The sequence below is a fragment of the Chiloscyllium plagiosum genome, unplaced genomic scaffold, assembly GCF_037043375.1.
Source record: "Chiloscyllium plagiosum isolate Xiang-an unplaced genomic scaffold, Cpla_swu_hap1 HiC_scaffold_30, whole genome shotgun sequence".
Lineage (NCBI taxonomy): Eukaryota > Metazoa > Chordata > Chondrichthyes > Orectolobiformes > Hemiscylliidae > Chiloscyllium > Chiloscyllium plagiosum.
Genome location: NW_028270168.1, coordinates 21,958,941 through 21,975,374, shown reverse-complemented (window position 1 = coordinate 21,975,374; position 16,434 = coordinate 21,958,941). Strand labels below are relative to the sequence as shown.

The following is a 16,434-nucleotide window of genomic DNA, read 5'->3' as shown; positions in this document are numbered from 1 at the left end:
AAAGGCAGGAGAATGGGATTGAGAAATATATCAAATTAATGTTAGAGCAGACTCACTGGGCCAAATGGCCTAATTCCACTCTGATGGTTTTATAGTCAGATGTGTCAATACAGATGACTTCTGACTTCCTAGATGTCAATTTTTGGGCACTGCAGTCTTTGTAAGGACAACTGACCAAAATCTAAACCGCCAAAAACGTAGAATGGTAGGGGACACTCTTGTTGGGGGGGGGGGGGTGAGGAGGTTACGAAAAGAGGGAATTTCTGATAGTGATCATTTGCTGAACAAGAGGCAGGAGATGTACTTCCGAACATTCCTCTCAATCATGGCCTGATGTCGGAAATAAAGATTACAAGAAACTAAGTGATGGCTGTCTTCACGCCACACTATGTCTCATCCATTCCCCTGCTCCCTCTTCCAGCCGTCCACCCCATCCCCTTTCATAGTCTATTTAACGCCACAGAATGCAACATTTTGACAATATTTATTTAAACACTGTCAATTAAAAAATACTATAAAGAAAGAGACATTGCAATGAATTCTCGAGTCCCAGAAACAAAGTGACACTGGAATTCTCCCAAAATCAAATTATTCATCATTCCTAGTTCTAGTTTGTGTGGCTGTAAACAGAAGGATTCTGTTAAAAGGCAGGATTTTAGAATGCAGGGTGTGCTTAATGCATGCACACTTGTATGGTTGTCTCCTTCTTAAGCAGAAGTGATGACCTGCTCCAAACAACTTTAAATTTTGCAAAAGCTCCTGCAGCTTCCAGGCATTGTGGTGCAGGTTTGATCTTTGATAGTCAGTGGAGCGTATTAAAGATTGAACTTCAATTGATGCATTTATAGTTTTCCTATATTGGTATCCCTTCTTCTCTCCTCTCACACTGTGCAATATAACACTCGGTTAACATACAGCAATTTAACTTGTGCAATAAACATTTCAGTTCAAAACACTGCAAGACTCTACTACTCCCACCATTTAATGCAGCATTCAGCTTCTGTTTTGCATTAAAGTTGTGCAATAAGTTTTCAGTCTCTGCATGGTATGTGCTCCCACCTTTAATTATTTTTCAATGGGATGTGAGGCTCCCTGCCAAAAGACAGCATTCATTACCCATCCCTAATTGCTGAAGTAGGTGGTGGTGATAAGCCACCTTCTTCGATCGCTGCAGTGCACATGTTATAGGTTTGCAGTTCCAATGTTTTTGACCCTCTGTTTAGGTGCAGAGAACCTTGCCTCACAAATACATATCGCTTTCCTCAGTAAAGCTAGGTTCATCTTTTAGTGTCTTCGCCCTTCAAATCCTTTGCATTCTCCCCACCATAATCCTCAACCTTGGACCCAAACTACCCTTGTGGAATATATTGCTCAGGCTAGACATTAAATGCTATTGTTCAATAGTGCCAGCCCATAATCCATTCAGCCTAAGACAAATTTATAAATCCATAAATTGCAATACACAAAAGGAATAGGTGCTAAATACAAAATAAGACGTTGGACACTATAGGCTGAAGCCTGGCCAACACTCAAATTGTTTATAAGTCTGATTCAAGCTCAGTTGCAATGTCCCGGATTTTTCCATGATACCAATAAGAATAGGATCTTTGAAGTTCCTCAAAGGGCATCCTATCAGAAGGTAGCCAAGCTGATATCCTGAGCAAAGGCATCCGGCCTCATCCCAAGCCTGATCAGAGAAACCCAAGCATTCTGAATGGCTTCCTGAGTAGTTTGCAAAGTCAAGTGCTCTCAAAACTCCTCCTATTAGCCGGGAGCTCTTCATTCAGACAAGAGATGGACATAGTCCACTGGGAAGGCTCCCGATCGTGATTTGTCTCCTTCTACATGTCCGACCTGCAAAAGAAGCCAAATTGAGCAATTAAGATCAACACGTAATGAGCAATTTATTACTGCTTTAAAATGGTTGAAGAGATTCACTTCCATGCTGCCTTCCTCTGTTGACATCTGACTAAAATGGCTAAGATAACTGATATAAACTAACTACGCTATAGTTCAAGACCAGGTTAATGCAGCCTCAGTGGTGAGTAGCTGGATTCCTGGTCAATGTGGAAATGACCATCCTTAAACAGGATAATTGTAATCACTGCCAAAACTAGCTTCAGGAAACATGAGCTACATGTGACAAACAAAAACATGAACTGGTGAAGTTCCTACACAATCTTTATCGTGGAGGCTGTGAATAGGCTGGAGCTACTGTGTGAGGTGTTTTACAGCCAAATAGTTGGCTGACACATTCTAACAAGATTTATACATAAAGAATGTCCAGTGGGCCTAACACCACCTGTGAAATTGCTGCCCCCACCCCAAAAAGAGTCTGAATACAAGGAAATCTACCCATGCTTCAGACAAGACATTAAACCAAGGCTCTGAATACCTTCTCGGGCCAATAGAAAACATCCCCCATGGCACTATTTTGACAAAAAGAGCAAGGACATCTCTATGGTGACCTAGCCAATAATTATCCCTCATCAAACACATCTTTAATTCTGAATGTTTATTGCATTGATGTTGCTCAAGCTTTCTGATTTCCCAGATTACATTGACGCAAGTTTTCAAAAGTATTTAGTTGTCTGTGAAGCACTTAGACGTAAAGATTATCAAATGAGTTGTATAAATACAAGTTTTTCTTTACTTCCTATTTACAAGTTAATTCACCTCCAATTCAGGACTTAGGCCCCCATTTTTCTCTTGCTCCACTCCTGACTACTTTGCCTTCAGCTGTCAAACTTTCTCCCTAAACCCCTCACCATATTAGAAGAAAGCGAGTGAGGCAATTGGAAATCATTCTTTTGCTCATCTGTATATAATCGGCCAGGTGTAGTTGACAGCAATTAACTGAATCCATTCTGTGTCAGCTGAATATTACTCACGTCCTTATATGGCTCTCTGACAAATCTTATTTGATAACATTCCTGTGAAATGCTCTGAAATGTGCTATACAAATACAAGTTGTTGTTGTGAGATATGCAATGTGTACATGAAGCAATTCTCTCAATGTGAAGGCATTTGCTCACTGAACCCAATTCTGTCTCAACTGTATGCGGGAGCCACAAAGTTTATTTAGCAACTCAAGGAGATTTTGCAAAGGCAGACACTCACCCACCAAAATGAATCTTCTTCTCCAGTCACAATAATGACCTCCCCCTTAACAAAAGTCAGCTCATCGGGATGGTCCGCTGTACAGTCCAGAATTGCCTTCACTCGCTTCTGCTTCAGCTTCACCTGTGGAAGTAAAGTAGCACTCCGAAACAACACACACAGCACTCAACAATACAAAACCCAGAGGGGGGTCTCTCTATGTTACAAATGTTCAAGATATGGGCATCACTGACATTTATTGCCCCATCCGCTAGCTGCCATATGGTGGCAGAAACATGCAGAAAGAGGCCATTCAGCCTACTGAGGCTGACCTGACCCTCCGAAGAACATCCCACCCACACCTAGCCCCCTCCACCCCATCCCTGTAACTCAGCATTTCCCATGGCTAATCCACCTAGTCTGCACATCCCTGGACACTATGGCCAATTTAGCAAGGCCAATCCACCTATCCCGTACAACTGTGGACTGTAGGAGAATGAGCCTCATTCCTGATGATGGGCTTATGCTCAAAACGTTGATTCGCCTGATCCTCGGGCGCTGCCTGACCTGCTGTGCTTTTCCAGCACCACACTCTCAACTCTGATCTCCAGCATCTGCAGTCCTCACTTTCTCCTGTGGGAGGAAACAGGAGCAGCTGGAAGAAGGCCAAGCAGACATGGACAGATGCACTGTAGTGTTGGGCCAGTCTGCACCCGAACCATGCGAATGCCATTGCTTTTGTGAACAGCACACGCAGGGAAGTGGAGGGGATTTTAAACTAAATAGTGGGTCCAAGGGATCAAGTGTGAAAAAATGCGTTATATCAAACAGTAGAAACAAATTGAGATGGGAAAACATTGGTAATGTGCAAGAGGAAGTTAGAGGGCATAGATTTAGGGTGATGGGGAAAGATTTATTTGGAACCTAAGGGGTTACTTTTCCACGCAGAAGGTGGTATGTGTATGGAATGAGCTGCCAGAGGAAGTGGTGGAGGCTGGTACAATTGCAACATTTGAAAGGCATCTGGATGGGTATATAATTAGGAAGAGTTTAGAGGGATATGGGCCAGGTGCTGACAAGTGGGACCAGATTAGGTTAGGATATCTGGGTGACATGGACAAGTTGGATGAAAGGGTCGGTTTCCGTGTCGTACATCTCAATGACACTAAAACTGCTGCAAGGGGCAGAAGGCCTCAACCTTATACTATTTCCTTCAGATGATTTAGATGAAGGGAGTAAAGACATAGGAGCTAAATTCTCAAATAGCACATATATTGCAAAGATATAAGATGGTCGCTCAAGATACAAATAGGTCAAGTGAGTGGGCAAAAATCTGGTGGATGGTATATGAAGTGGGATAATGTAAACTTGTTCATTTTGGCAGGAAGAACAAAGGCAGAGGAGATCAAATGTCTTACTTAACAAAAATCTTAATATTAATCAGGGAAATACAGGAATGTGGAATTCTAAACACAGAGATCAGTCCTGATCTTACTGATCTTATTTATAACCTTAAAGTCTTACAAAGGGCCAATGATCTACTTCTACTCTGACTTAGGACATTCATGTGTTGAGGGAAAAGGAAGTGTCAGAAACCTGTATGCTGGGATTTGTTGTGGGATTCAGTTGCTTGAGAACAGCAATATTGAAAGGTTCAGGGAAGAGGAAGTCTGGATTAGACTGGGGAACTTTCTAATTTGACCATTATCCCTCTACTTTGAGATGTTGGTGGAGAAATGTTTAAGGATCAATAAGCTGGTTATCATGCCAGGAACACACTTTCCATGACCAACAAGGGCAGCACGGTGACTCAGCTGGCGGGGGGGGGGGGGGGCACAGCATAGTGGCTCAGTGGTTAGCACTGCTGCCTCACAGCGTCAGGGACCTGGGTTCAATTCCAGCCTTGGGTGACTGTGTGGAGTTTGCACATTCGCCCCATGTCTGCTCCAGTTTCCTCCTACAGTCCAAAGACATGCAGATTAGGTGAATTGGCAATGCTAAGTTGCCCATATTGTTCAGGGATGTGTAGGCTAGATGCATTAGTCATAGGAAATATAGAGTAACAAGGTAGGGAAATGGGTCTGGGTGGGATACTCTTCAGAGGATAGATGTAGACTTGTTGGGCCGAATGGCCTGTTTCCACACCGTAGGGATTCTATGATTCTATGGAGTGGGACTGGAGCTCCAGGCTGGGAGACAGGGGCTCTGCATACTGAACAACAAGAGCTCCTAAGTACTACATACATGTAAAAATACCAGCACACACTGGGGAAACCAAGTGCTGTTGGAAAATGGCAGAACTTTCTAGTATTTGCCAACTGCTTGTGCAATACAGAACAACTCACCCCAACTGACCTCCTCGGTAGCGGCACAGGGATTGGTTTGGAGCTTTCTGGAACAATATAAACATCTTCCCGACTCCTTGAACTCGAGTCTGTCGGTGAGAGGTATTCCCCTTTTGCAGGGAAATGAGAAACAAGATTTGAACAAGATTTATTTCCACGGAATCACTCAGCCCATTGAGCATATAGTAGTCCATTGAAAGATTGACCCCATTCGTCCAAAGTGTTCCTTACTTTTTCTCAATAATCTGAAAAGACATTGCGCCCTCAACCCCATTCCCCTGCACTCTCTTCCTTCCCACCCTTGCCCAACAGTATTCCCCGAGCAGTATTAACCAGGTCTGAGTGCTTAGTTGAGTGATCAGGTGAAATTTAAACCACTCAACAGATGCATTAAGAGGAAGGTAGCCTATTTGACTGGGGTTGACATATTGCTATATACTGGGTGCAGAGGTTTCCTTACTTTTGCTTTTAAAAAAGGAACAAAAATTTAAAAAGATAATGCAATAAGCATCTCCTGTTAACTTACAAACTCCAACTTGCACTCTTGCTGACTCATCTATTCTGGTTTTAGATTAGAGTGGTGCTGGAAAAGCACAGCAGGTCAGGCAGCATCCGAGGAGCAGGAAAATCGTGATGAAGGGATTTTGCCCGAAACTTCGATTTTCCTGCTCCTCGGATGCTGCCTGACCTGCTGTGCTTTTCCTGCACCACTCTAATCTAGACTCTGGTTTCCAGCATCTGCAGTCCTTGTTTTTACCTAATCTGGTTTTAACCTGGTTGCCTACTCAAAGTTTGTGAGAAGATTTGTAGCTCGGGTGCTCGTTGTGGTTGTGTTCGCCGAGCTGGGAATTTGTGTTGCAGACGTTTCGTCCCCTGTCTAGGTGACATCCTCAGTGCTTGGGAGCCTCCTGTGAAGTGCTTCTGTGATCTTTCCTCCGGCATTTATAGTGGTTTGAATCTGCTGCTTCCGGTTGTCAGTTCCAGCTGTCCGTTGCAGTGGTCGGTATATTGGGTCCAGGTCGATGTGCTTTTTGACTGAATCTGTGGATGAGTGCCATGCCTCTAGGAATTCCCTGGCTGTTCTCTGTTTGGCTTGTCCTATAATAGTAGTGTTGTCCCAGTCGAATTCATGTTGCTTGTCATCTGCGTGTGTGGCTACTAAGGATAGCTGGTCATGTCGTTTCGTGGCTAGTTGGTGTTCATGGATGCGGATCATTAGCTGTCTTCCTGTTTGTCCTATGTAGTGTTTTGTGCAGTCCTTGCATGGGACTTTGTACACTACATTAGTTTTGCTCATGCTGTGTATCGGGTCCTTCGTTCTGGTGAGTTGTTGTCTGAGAGTGGCTGTTGGTTTGTGTGCTGTTATGAGTCCTAGTGGTCGCAGTAGTCTGGCTGTCAGTTCGGAAATGCTCTTGATGTATGGTAGTGTGGGTAGTCCTTTGCCTACTCGATGAACTCTCTCATGGTTAAGAGAAGTTCTACAAATATTAGTGGAGCAAGTGTGAACCTATAGTGCCTTAATGCAATTGGCTTTACATTGTTGTTAGCAGCTTTCCAACAGAAACCATCAGGGAAAAATAATAATGGATACAGGCCCGTTTAACCAATAAGCAGACTAATCAGACTCTGCTTGAATGAAGGTGGATGCCTGGCTTTTTTCCCCTCATTATCATGCTACAAATAAAACTGCAAAACACAAAATACCAACATTAATGCAATGGAGTTTAGGAACATCTTCTTAACCTCTTCCTCATTTCTTATAAGATATTCCTTGAGGCAGTGTATACATTTGACAGAAATTTCAAGAACAGATACACAGCTGGAAGGTAACCATACAACCTACCTCTTGGCTTCTTTACTCCCTCTTCTCTGCTGGGTTTTCTGGTGAATGTTACACGGTTAGGACTGCAAAGAAATGAGGTTTTTTTTAATTTGAAAAGAAGTGATGACTTCCTCAGAGATCTCAGCACAGACTGTACTGAACAAAATCACCCATCAACCGTGTACTCATGAACCTGTGCTGGCTCCCAGTTTGGAGAGGTTTGGAAATGTTTGTCCTTGTGTTCAAATTCCTCTCAATCCCGGTGACCTCCTCCATTATTCCTCAGAGATCTTTGGATCTCTCAGCTCCAAGTCTGATCTCTTGCACATTCCTGAATTTATACTATTTTCCACCATCAGTGGCCTTGTCTTCCACTTGTTGGACCCGAAACCGAGTTATTCCTTCCCTAAACATCTCTAACTCCTTCTCTCATCCCAAGGACAGAGATCGTTGACCAAGATTTTGCCAAGCTGGCTTGGTGTCTCCTTATTGTGGCTCAGTGTCAAAGCTTCAGTCTGTTTCTCGAGGTCAGGAGAGTTCAAAGGCAGTAGCTAAAAGGCAATGTATGTGCATTTTGGGCACAGAGATTTGGCAAGACGGTCTGTTCTGAGATTTTAATCTAATCGGTTTTCAGGTGGTCAAGGCAGAGCCTCCTGTCCAAACAGAGGACCGATGCTGGTGGGGGTTAGAACAGCATCCGGAGTGCAAACAGGAGAACAAATTCCCCACCCCACCCTTGTAAAACCAGGGGTCAAGGAACCAAACCCACCATTTCCTGAATCCTTGCTCCCACCTACCACCCCCAACCAAACAACGGTCTGAGCCACAGGACTGAAGGTGAAAGGCATTGACACTGATGTCTTCCATTAGGTCCCTCTACCTCATCAAAATCAGCAACTATTCTCGGAATAGCGCACACTAATTAGGACAATACTCCCTCCCATACAGGGATCACTTGACCTTGTCTAAGTAACTCCCACTGAATTCCCCACTTAGCTCCATAAACATAGAAAGGCAATTGATAACTGTGTCTCAACGGGATACAAATCACCCCTTGGACTTGGTTTCTGTTTCAGAATAGACGGCACATTAGAAACGCCAGACTCAAAACATTAGCCCTGTTTCTCCCACTGCAAATGCTGCCAGACCTGCTGAGTTTCTCCAGCAGCTTTTGGTTTGATTTCAGATCTCCAGCATCCGCAGTATTGTGCTTTTATTTCAGCTGGGGGGTGGGGGGGGGTTTGCTAAGTAAAGAGCAATTACTGTCAAATGGGCATGGGATACGGTTCGTGGAGCTCCTACCTCACCGACGGTGGGGGCTCTGGCGCTGGCACTGGGTGGCTGGGGGGATGGTGCTGCTCTGTGTTCTGAAGGGTTGCTTCACTCTGTGACCCTTGCCTCCTGCAGTCTGGCACCTCAGGCAGTGTCTGACTTCCCCAGTGGTAGGACATTCTGGTCTGAGAGTTTGACTTGGTCTGAGAGCTCGAGATCTCTGTTGATCCACCAATGGAGTGTCTCCAAAGCATGTCCGGGCGTGCTGGATTAAATGAACGAAAACATGGTGAAATTGTCAGCCTGTTCGGGTTCAAATCATAGCATCCCAGCTCACCCCATCAGTCAGAGAAGAAAGTTCTGTCCAATGTTTCATATCAACAGGAAAACAATTAACTGGAAAGAATAATGCTCCTTCTCTCTCTACATGTGTGACCTATCCTGTTTAGTATTTCCAGCAATTCTGGTTTTTATATTTCTAACATCAACAGTATATTGCTTTTGCATTAAAATGACTGTTTCCCTTCATTTGGAGTATGTTCTTGCCAGATCTGTCCTGACAAAACCCACAGCGACCAGATTTGACACTAGGCCTGAATCTAGTAGGCCGAGCCTAACTTCCAACTGAGCACCGATGCCTACTGGTGGGCCCAGCCTAACCCCAGAGAAAAGCAAAAATTCCCATCCTTAAGAATAAGTGTTCTTTCATGTCAGTTCAACACCTAAAAAGTTGCAAACATTTCACAGGCGGAGTTAGCCTGTAATGTCACCATGAAACTCGAATGAAAGAAACAGATTACCTGGAGCTTTGGCAGGTGTGATCCCATGACTCGGTGATGGGGCAAGTACAGGACCGTTCCCAAGGGAGCATCGTTTGTTCTGTCCATCAACGGACCCAGCTACAGGAAGAAATTCCATGTAATTCTTTTCATCAGAAGTGTTGTACAGACTAAACATAAAGTGGTGTTTTCATAATGAAGCAAATATTAAATCTTTAAACATAATACTAATCATTAATAAGTCCAGTAATTAATTCAGGATAAGCTATCATTGGACTGCTAACATGGAACTCGATACTGCAAATAAACAAGGTGAACAACATGGATGTATTTAATGAAAGTTTGATAAATACAAGAGGGAGAAAGAAATAGGTGGTGAATCTTTAATATTCCCTACCCTGGGGTTTACTTTGATTTTTGGACAGTAAAGAGAATCAAAGGGGATGAAAATTTGGATGGAAAGTAGAGCTGATGTCTAAAATCAGCCACTATCATATCGAACAGCAGGGTACTCAAGGGGCTGAATGGCTTACTCCTGTTCCTATTTTGTCTGTTCTAATGATCCAAAGGGCTGGGAGGAGGTTGATGTGGACATATATCCTGTCATGGACCTGTGACAGTGTTTTGAACATTATGCAATGCCCGTGAGATGGGATGGGCCCAAGCCATGTCATATTGGACCCTTTACAGGCAAGAGGCAGAGAGGAGACATTGTTCAATTCTGCGGACACTGAAAAGCCAGTGTGCTATTAAATTCCCCTCCCACCTCCCCCAAACCCATATTCCTGACCATTCCTGTGGAGCACTCACCCCTGGTGAAGGTTTTGACAGGCAGTGGTGGTGGCGTGGTGTTGCTAGTCGGTGAATGAGCAGATGCCTTGGAGGGAAGGACCACTGCTCCGTACGTCTCATTCACAATATTGGAGCCAGTGAAACTCCATCTTTCCTTCTTGGAGCCAGAAGGGCTGTGGTTCCCAAATGGTGGAGATGTGATGGAAGCAATCGGAGGAGAGAGTTGGCCAATGGATTTGAATGACCTTTGCAAAGGACTGACCTGGACAGGGGGATGAAAAGAACAATATAGAAGCCAAAGTGACTGAGGTGCCCTCACCAAGGTTAACAACAAACAGCCTTGGCTTGAGGCCTCAGAGACAGATAGAATTGTATTCAATCTCAAAACACTTTGCACAAAATGAGTACATTTCGCTTCAAGATGCAGTGACTGTCAATTTGTAAACGATCAGGAAGATCGCACAAACAGAAACCAACAAATAAGCACAGTTTTTCCTACAGGCTGAGGGAATTGGGGGGAGTGGGGTGGGTAATTTAGCATCAGCTTTGAGATCAAGCAGTTTACGAGTTACATCAATAACCACCTGAACAACTAACTGGGACAAGCTTGTCAATGGCTTAATTTGAAGCTCTGTACAGTAGGTAACAGTGCAGTGCCTAATCGCCACATCAGCCTCTTTATACACTCCACTCCTGAAATGGGAGTTCAAAAACATCTAACTCAGGAAGAAAGCCACCAGAGGGTGAAGTGGACTTCTATGTCTCCCAAAGGCAATTCCATCCCCCACCCCCCCAACTGTGTCCCCCCTCCTACCTATTAGTCCTTAATGTTACAATACATGTTGGTTCAGTACCATATTAGGGTTCACAGGAACCTGAAGGGAATCACTTGAACTCTGCTTTGTGCTGAGTCTGCACTAGTTTAAGATTAGATTAGATTAGATTAGATTACTTACAGTGTGGAAACAGGCCCTTCGGCCCAACAAGTCCACACCGACCCGCCGAAGCGCAACCCACCCATACCCCTACATTTACCCCTTTAACCTAACACTACGGGCAATTTAGCATGGCCAATTCACCTGACCCGCACATCTTTGGATTGTGGGAGGAAACCGGAGCACCCGGAGGAAACCCACGCAGACACGGGGAGAACGTGCAAACTCCACACAGTCAGTCGCCTGAGTCGGGAATTGAACCCGGTTCTCTGGCGCTGTGAGGCAGCAGTGCTAACCACTGTGCCACCGTGCCGCCCACAACTTAACATGTGCCTTCAAGTTTCAGGAGAGAAAAGTTCAACAACTCCATCACAGTCAATTTTAAAACCTAACAACTGGTCAGCACCATTACATCCCCCATCACAGTATTTTCCCTACTCAGAAACCCTCAGTGATTGTTGCAAAGGAGATTTTCCAAATCTGAACACTATCTACATTATGGTACTCTGCAATGAAAAGGAGGAGGGAAGGTACAAAAAGGATTGAGGTGATGGAGGAACACTGTACTGAAAACTCGAACCTTTCTTCTGTAACTGGACAGTGACACTGATCTACCACATGAGGGCAGCAGATTTAGAGGTTGCATTCTGCATTGGGATTGTGCAAGAAAGATTTGAATTTATACAGAGACTTTCACAACTTCAGTATGTCCCAATGCAAATTACAGGTACTTGTGAAGTAAAACCACTTTTGCAATGTAGGAAATGCAGCAGGACACTCAAAGACATACACGATCAAGTAATCTGCTTTTAGTGATGTTAAGGGGTAAATATCAGTTTGGAATAATGCTCTAGTGCTGTGAGTTTTTGTTATGTCAACTCCCACCCCAACTGCCCCCTCCAACTCCCCTCTCCAGAAGGAGTCCAGGTTGCTATGATGACATCACTTTTAGATAGCCTGAAATGATGGATCGTGACGGAAATGCTTCATCACTTTGACTGACCAGGAATCTTTCCTGCTCTCACTGCCTGCCATTGGTAAATATCGGATGGATTTACAAGTCTGCGTTTTAGCAGCACCATCCCTTGACCTTGAATGGGACTTGAACCCAGAGTCCATTGGCTCAGACAGGAATCATAGAATCCCGACAGCGTGAATGCTGGCCATTTAGCCCATCGAGTCTACATTGACCTTCCGAGGAGCACCCCACCCAGATCCACCCCTGCATTTCCCATAGCTAATCCACCCAGCCAGCACATCCCTGGACGCTACAGGCAATTTAGCATGGTCCATCCACCTAACCTGCACATCTTCGGACTGTGGGAGAAAACCGGAGCACCCGAAGGAAACCCATACGGACACGGGGAGAATGTGCAAACTCCACACAGACAGTCACCAGTGGGGTGGAATCGAAGCTGGGTCCCGGTGCTGTGAGGCAGCAGTGCTAACTGCTGAGCCACCATGACATCCCTGAATGCCACCCACAAGGCATCCTTCTTTGTTTTTCTATATTCAGATCGACTGGAGCGCTGAGCTCAGGGAATGCAGGAGGGAAAGTGAAGCTGCATCATTCTTGCCTGCTCCATACCGTCCAGCACACCATCTGAATAAAGCACTTTGGAGAAGCCTTCTCTCTCCCATCTCGTGCAATCAGGGTATCATCGAAGGAGACACAGGACAATCTCAGTTTGACCATCCAGTCTGTCCTGCTTCTTTATTATTTTAACCCAGTTCTCTAACATTTCCTTCAAGCCCAGAATAAAAACAAGTTCCCCTTCACGCCCAGCTCTTTTTCAAAGTTGCAATCAGCTTCCATCATTTCAGGCAGCAAATCGTATTAATGTAACTGCGTTTTTATCCTGTTTGCCTTTATTTTTGTGCCCATCACCTTAAATGTGCATCCCCTAATCCTTGCTACTGTGGGCAGTCTCTCCCTCTATCAAAGCCCTTCTTGATTTTGAACACCTTGATTGAATTTCTTCCTGACCACCTCTGTCCTCCCGAGCCAATGTCTGGCCTGGTCTCCTTCTGGACCCTCTGCAAGATCTTGAAGTGCTTCCTTAAAAAGGGGGCTGGTGCACAGAATTACACCCAGTACATGAGCTGAGGCCCTACTGGTACATCTTGAGACTGAATTCTACAGATCAAAGTGAAAAGATAGAGGTAACAAGAGAGAGAAGACGAGACCAGGGTATGTCACCTTTTCCTCCAAGTCGTCCTCACTGTCGTAAGAAAAGTCTTGTTGTACTATCCAGTCGTACTCCACGTGAACAGGAGGGTTAAACTTCCCAGACAGTGCTTGATCAAGCTGCAATCAAAGTGTTACAAGACTGCTCAACTCCTGCTTCAAATCCACAATAAACTGGATTTAAAAAAAAAACACAACTCAAAACTGAAAAATAAAGGAGCGTACCAGTTCCTCGCAACGGGAGTGGTTGAATTTCTTTGCAATGTCTAAGGCAGTCTCTCCAGCCGCGTTACCTTCAACAGGATGAGAGGGTGAAAGTGTTAATCGAAAACAAAACCCAATCTCTGGTCAGGGCCTCAGTCAGAATCACAGTCAAAACTAAGAATAGGACATTTTGTGTTGAGGTTGGGGGGTGGGCAGGTCTGCTCTCACAACTCTATGCGCTCAGGATTCTGTCATTGAGTATGGTCACAAGGCAATTCCTCACAGGAGGACAGAGGTCAATAAAGGAAGAGTTTGGAGTGTAGAGATTTGTCCTTCACCCTCCTCGCTGTGATGTCTCTTTGCAGGAGTTATTCATCCAAAACAAATCCCACCCCTACTTCTCTCCCTGTCAAATACCTATCCCCATGGCAGGACTGGGACTGGGGGAGGGGTGAAGAAGATTGGGCGGTTGGGGTTATTTAAGATGTTCTAGACCTGTTCAGTGGATTTTGTGGAGCGAGGAATGGCATTGAGGGACATAACAATAAAGCAGGCAACAGGCCAGGTAGAACTGAGGGACAAACAAAATCAGCCAGAAACTAACTGGATGGAGGAACAGCCTCAAAAGGGCCGAATGGCCTGCATTAATTTTCTGTTCCCATCTGGGGCTATTTTCCCATCAGTATGGAAACAAATTTACATCCTTTATGTCCTTTTCAGCAATAAAGTTCTCTCCTTGCATTCATGTTTTGTTTCATTTATTTACACATGCAAATGGTAGTGAGCTCCTGGCCTCAGACAGTATACACAGTACAGATTCACCAAGGTAATGCTGAGCCGATAAAGAGAAGTAGCAGGTTGCACAGGCCTGGTTTGCATCCCTCAAAAAGGTTAAAGGGGATTGATCCAATTGAGCTTGACCTAGTTAAGACAAAGGAAACATTGAGTAACATTAACGTCCTTACTGAATGTGGTATTGGTGGTCCTGAATGTCAAGTGAAACAATAAGAAAACCAGTCTCCCATTACAACTGTTACACAGTTAAACTCTGAAAAGACCTTTTCTCTCAGGGAAAAAAAAGTCATTCAAAATATAATACAAACCAAATAAATGTTATGTCAGACTCTAAACATTAACTTTTTTCCTCCCTCCACATGCTGCCAAGACTTGCTGAACTTCTCCAGCACTTTGTTTCTATTTCAGATTGTCAGCAGTAGCTGTATTTTGTTTTTATTAAATATTATGGCTTCAAGTACCATAATTGCTAAGTTCTGACAGTTGTAACATGAAATACATTTGTAATAAAGTAAAAAGTAAATTTTAAAAGTATGAAATACGTCAACTCTTTCCCACATCCCAGTTGCCAATGACCTTGCTTGCTTTAGTTGCAGCTTGCTATGCACTGTGCACCCTCACCCTATTGTGAATTGACAGTGCTAACCCCTGCTTTCTTCTCCAGAGGCATGGCTGTGAACAAGGGCTCGGGAAAATGATTGGAGACAGGCAGGAGGAGTAACTTCGGAGCAAGAACAGGTTTGAGTTGAAATGCTAGGAGGATAATCTGCACCAGGAAGGGGCATCAAGACAGAGCCAGGGAGAGCAAGTGCCCACTCCAACATGGCACAGTTAGTGCCATGCAATCCTGCAATGCACCTGAGGTGGAAAAAACACCAAAACAAAATTCCCAACACAAATATTTGCCCCAGTAACTGATGAATGTTAAAACCAAAAGGTCATAAAACTGAGCCACTTGAAAAGGGAGTGCTGACTGTCTTTTCTCTGGTGGTAAGACTAGAACTAGGGGCTGTAACATCGAGGTCATAGCTGGCTGTCCAAGAGTCTGGTAGGAAGCATTTCTACACATGGAGGATAATGGATCTTGAAAACTAACCTCTCAGAACAAAGCTCTTGAGGTTGTGGCCAATCGGAGATTTCAAAGCCAGGATTGATTTTAGCTTGGCAATATATTCAGGATAATGGAACCCCATTCAAGCCTGGTGAATGGGGTTAAGGTACATAGCAGTCACCAGTGACTGTGTGGTCCCTCCTGAACATTTAAGGTCATTGTAGATGTACAGAAATGAGGAAAAAGGTTGGGAGTGTGGACTTGAAGGATGTCACATCAGTCGTGGATGAATGGCCTACTCCAGTTCCTATTTCGTGTTCCTGTGATGAGAAACTACATGGGACTGGATGGGAGGGACAGAACAGAGATGTACAATGCTATCCGTGAGTTGGTAACTCAACCTCTCAGAACGATGGAACAGTCCACTTACTGGTGTGGGATTTTTTTTTCCCTTTTGCAATGCACACAGAACATCAGGGCTTCCCTTTGCAAAGGAGCGATGTTGGTGAAAACAAGTCAATGGATTCAGGGAACCCCAGAAGCCCTCCACACCATTAAAGCAACTCTTCACCACAATTCAGTTCACACTAAAGCTGGGATTTACATTGCAATTATTCCTCGAAATCGACCGGAAACAAAGTGAGCAGTGAAGTCTGAAATCCTCAATGAGGTGTTTAAACTCTTGAAAGCAAGGGCCCGAGAAGGAGTGGAGATGAGGTCAGGGAGAACAATGTGGATTTGTATGGCACCTTTAGTAAAGCTCCTGAGAAGCATCTTGTACGTTTCACGCACAAATTGAATCTCAGACATTAGTTTAGCTGACTAATAGCTCGACAGAAGAGCTGAGATTCAAGTGATATCTTAAACAGAGAGAAGTGAGTGATGTGGGGAATCTGAGTGAAGATTGAAGGGGAGCCTGGTCTTACCGATCTGCAAGCTGGCCTTTGCCTTCAGTAACAGTTTCAGGCTCTCGGTTTTGTTGTACAGGCTGCAGTAATGAAGGGGGGTGTTCCCCTCTGCTGTCTTCACATCCAGGCCACCTCTGCAAGAACATCACATACCAGTCTTACACAAACAGGTCTCAGGGATGCAAACAAACCAACCAACCAAATCGCTTTTGACCCATTTTCCAACGTCATATAGCCAGGAGAT

The 16,434-nt window shown here is 44.4% G+C and overlaps 1 protein-coding gene across 1 annotated transcript in view; it reads right to left on the bottom strand.

Annotated features, from left to right (window-relative positions):
• Positions 1-467: 467 nt before the first annotated feature.
• Positions 468-16,434, bottom strand: part of LOC122563615 (arf-GAP with SH3 domain, ANK repeat and PH domain-containing protein 2-like) — a 78,598-nt gene continuing 62,631 nt past the window's right edge. The window contains exons 19-28 of the mRNA XM_043717576.2: positions 16,209-16,324; positions 13,458-13,525; positions 13,245-13,352; positions 10,128-10,371; positions 9,339-9,437; positions 8,569-8,803; positions 7,288-7,349; positions 5,445-5,554; positions 3,121-3,243; positions 468-1,854 (exon numbers count right to left, since the gene is read on the bottom strand). Of these exons, the coding sequence (XP_043573511.1) occupies positions 1,780-1,854; positions 3,121-3,243; positions 5,445-5,554; positions 7,288-7,349; positions 8,569-8,803; positions 9,339-9,437; positions 10,128-10,371; positions 13,245-13,352; positions 13,458-13,525; positions 16,209-16,324 (1,240 nt within the window). The 3' untranslated portion in view covers positions 468-1,779. The remainder of the gene's footprint in view (positions 1,855-3,120; positions 3,244-5,444; positions 5,555-7,287; positions 7,350-8,568; positions 8,804-9,338; positions 9,438-10,127; positions 10,372-13,244; positions 13,353-13,457; positions 13,526-16,208; positions 16,325-16,434) is intronic.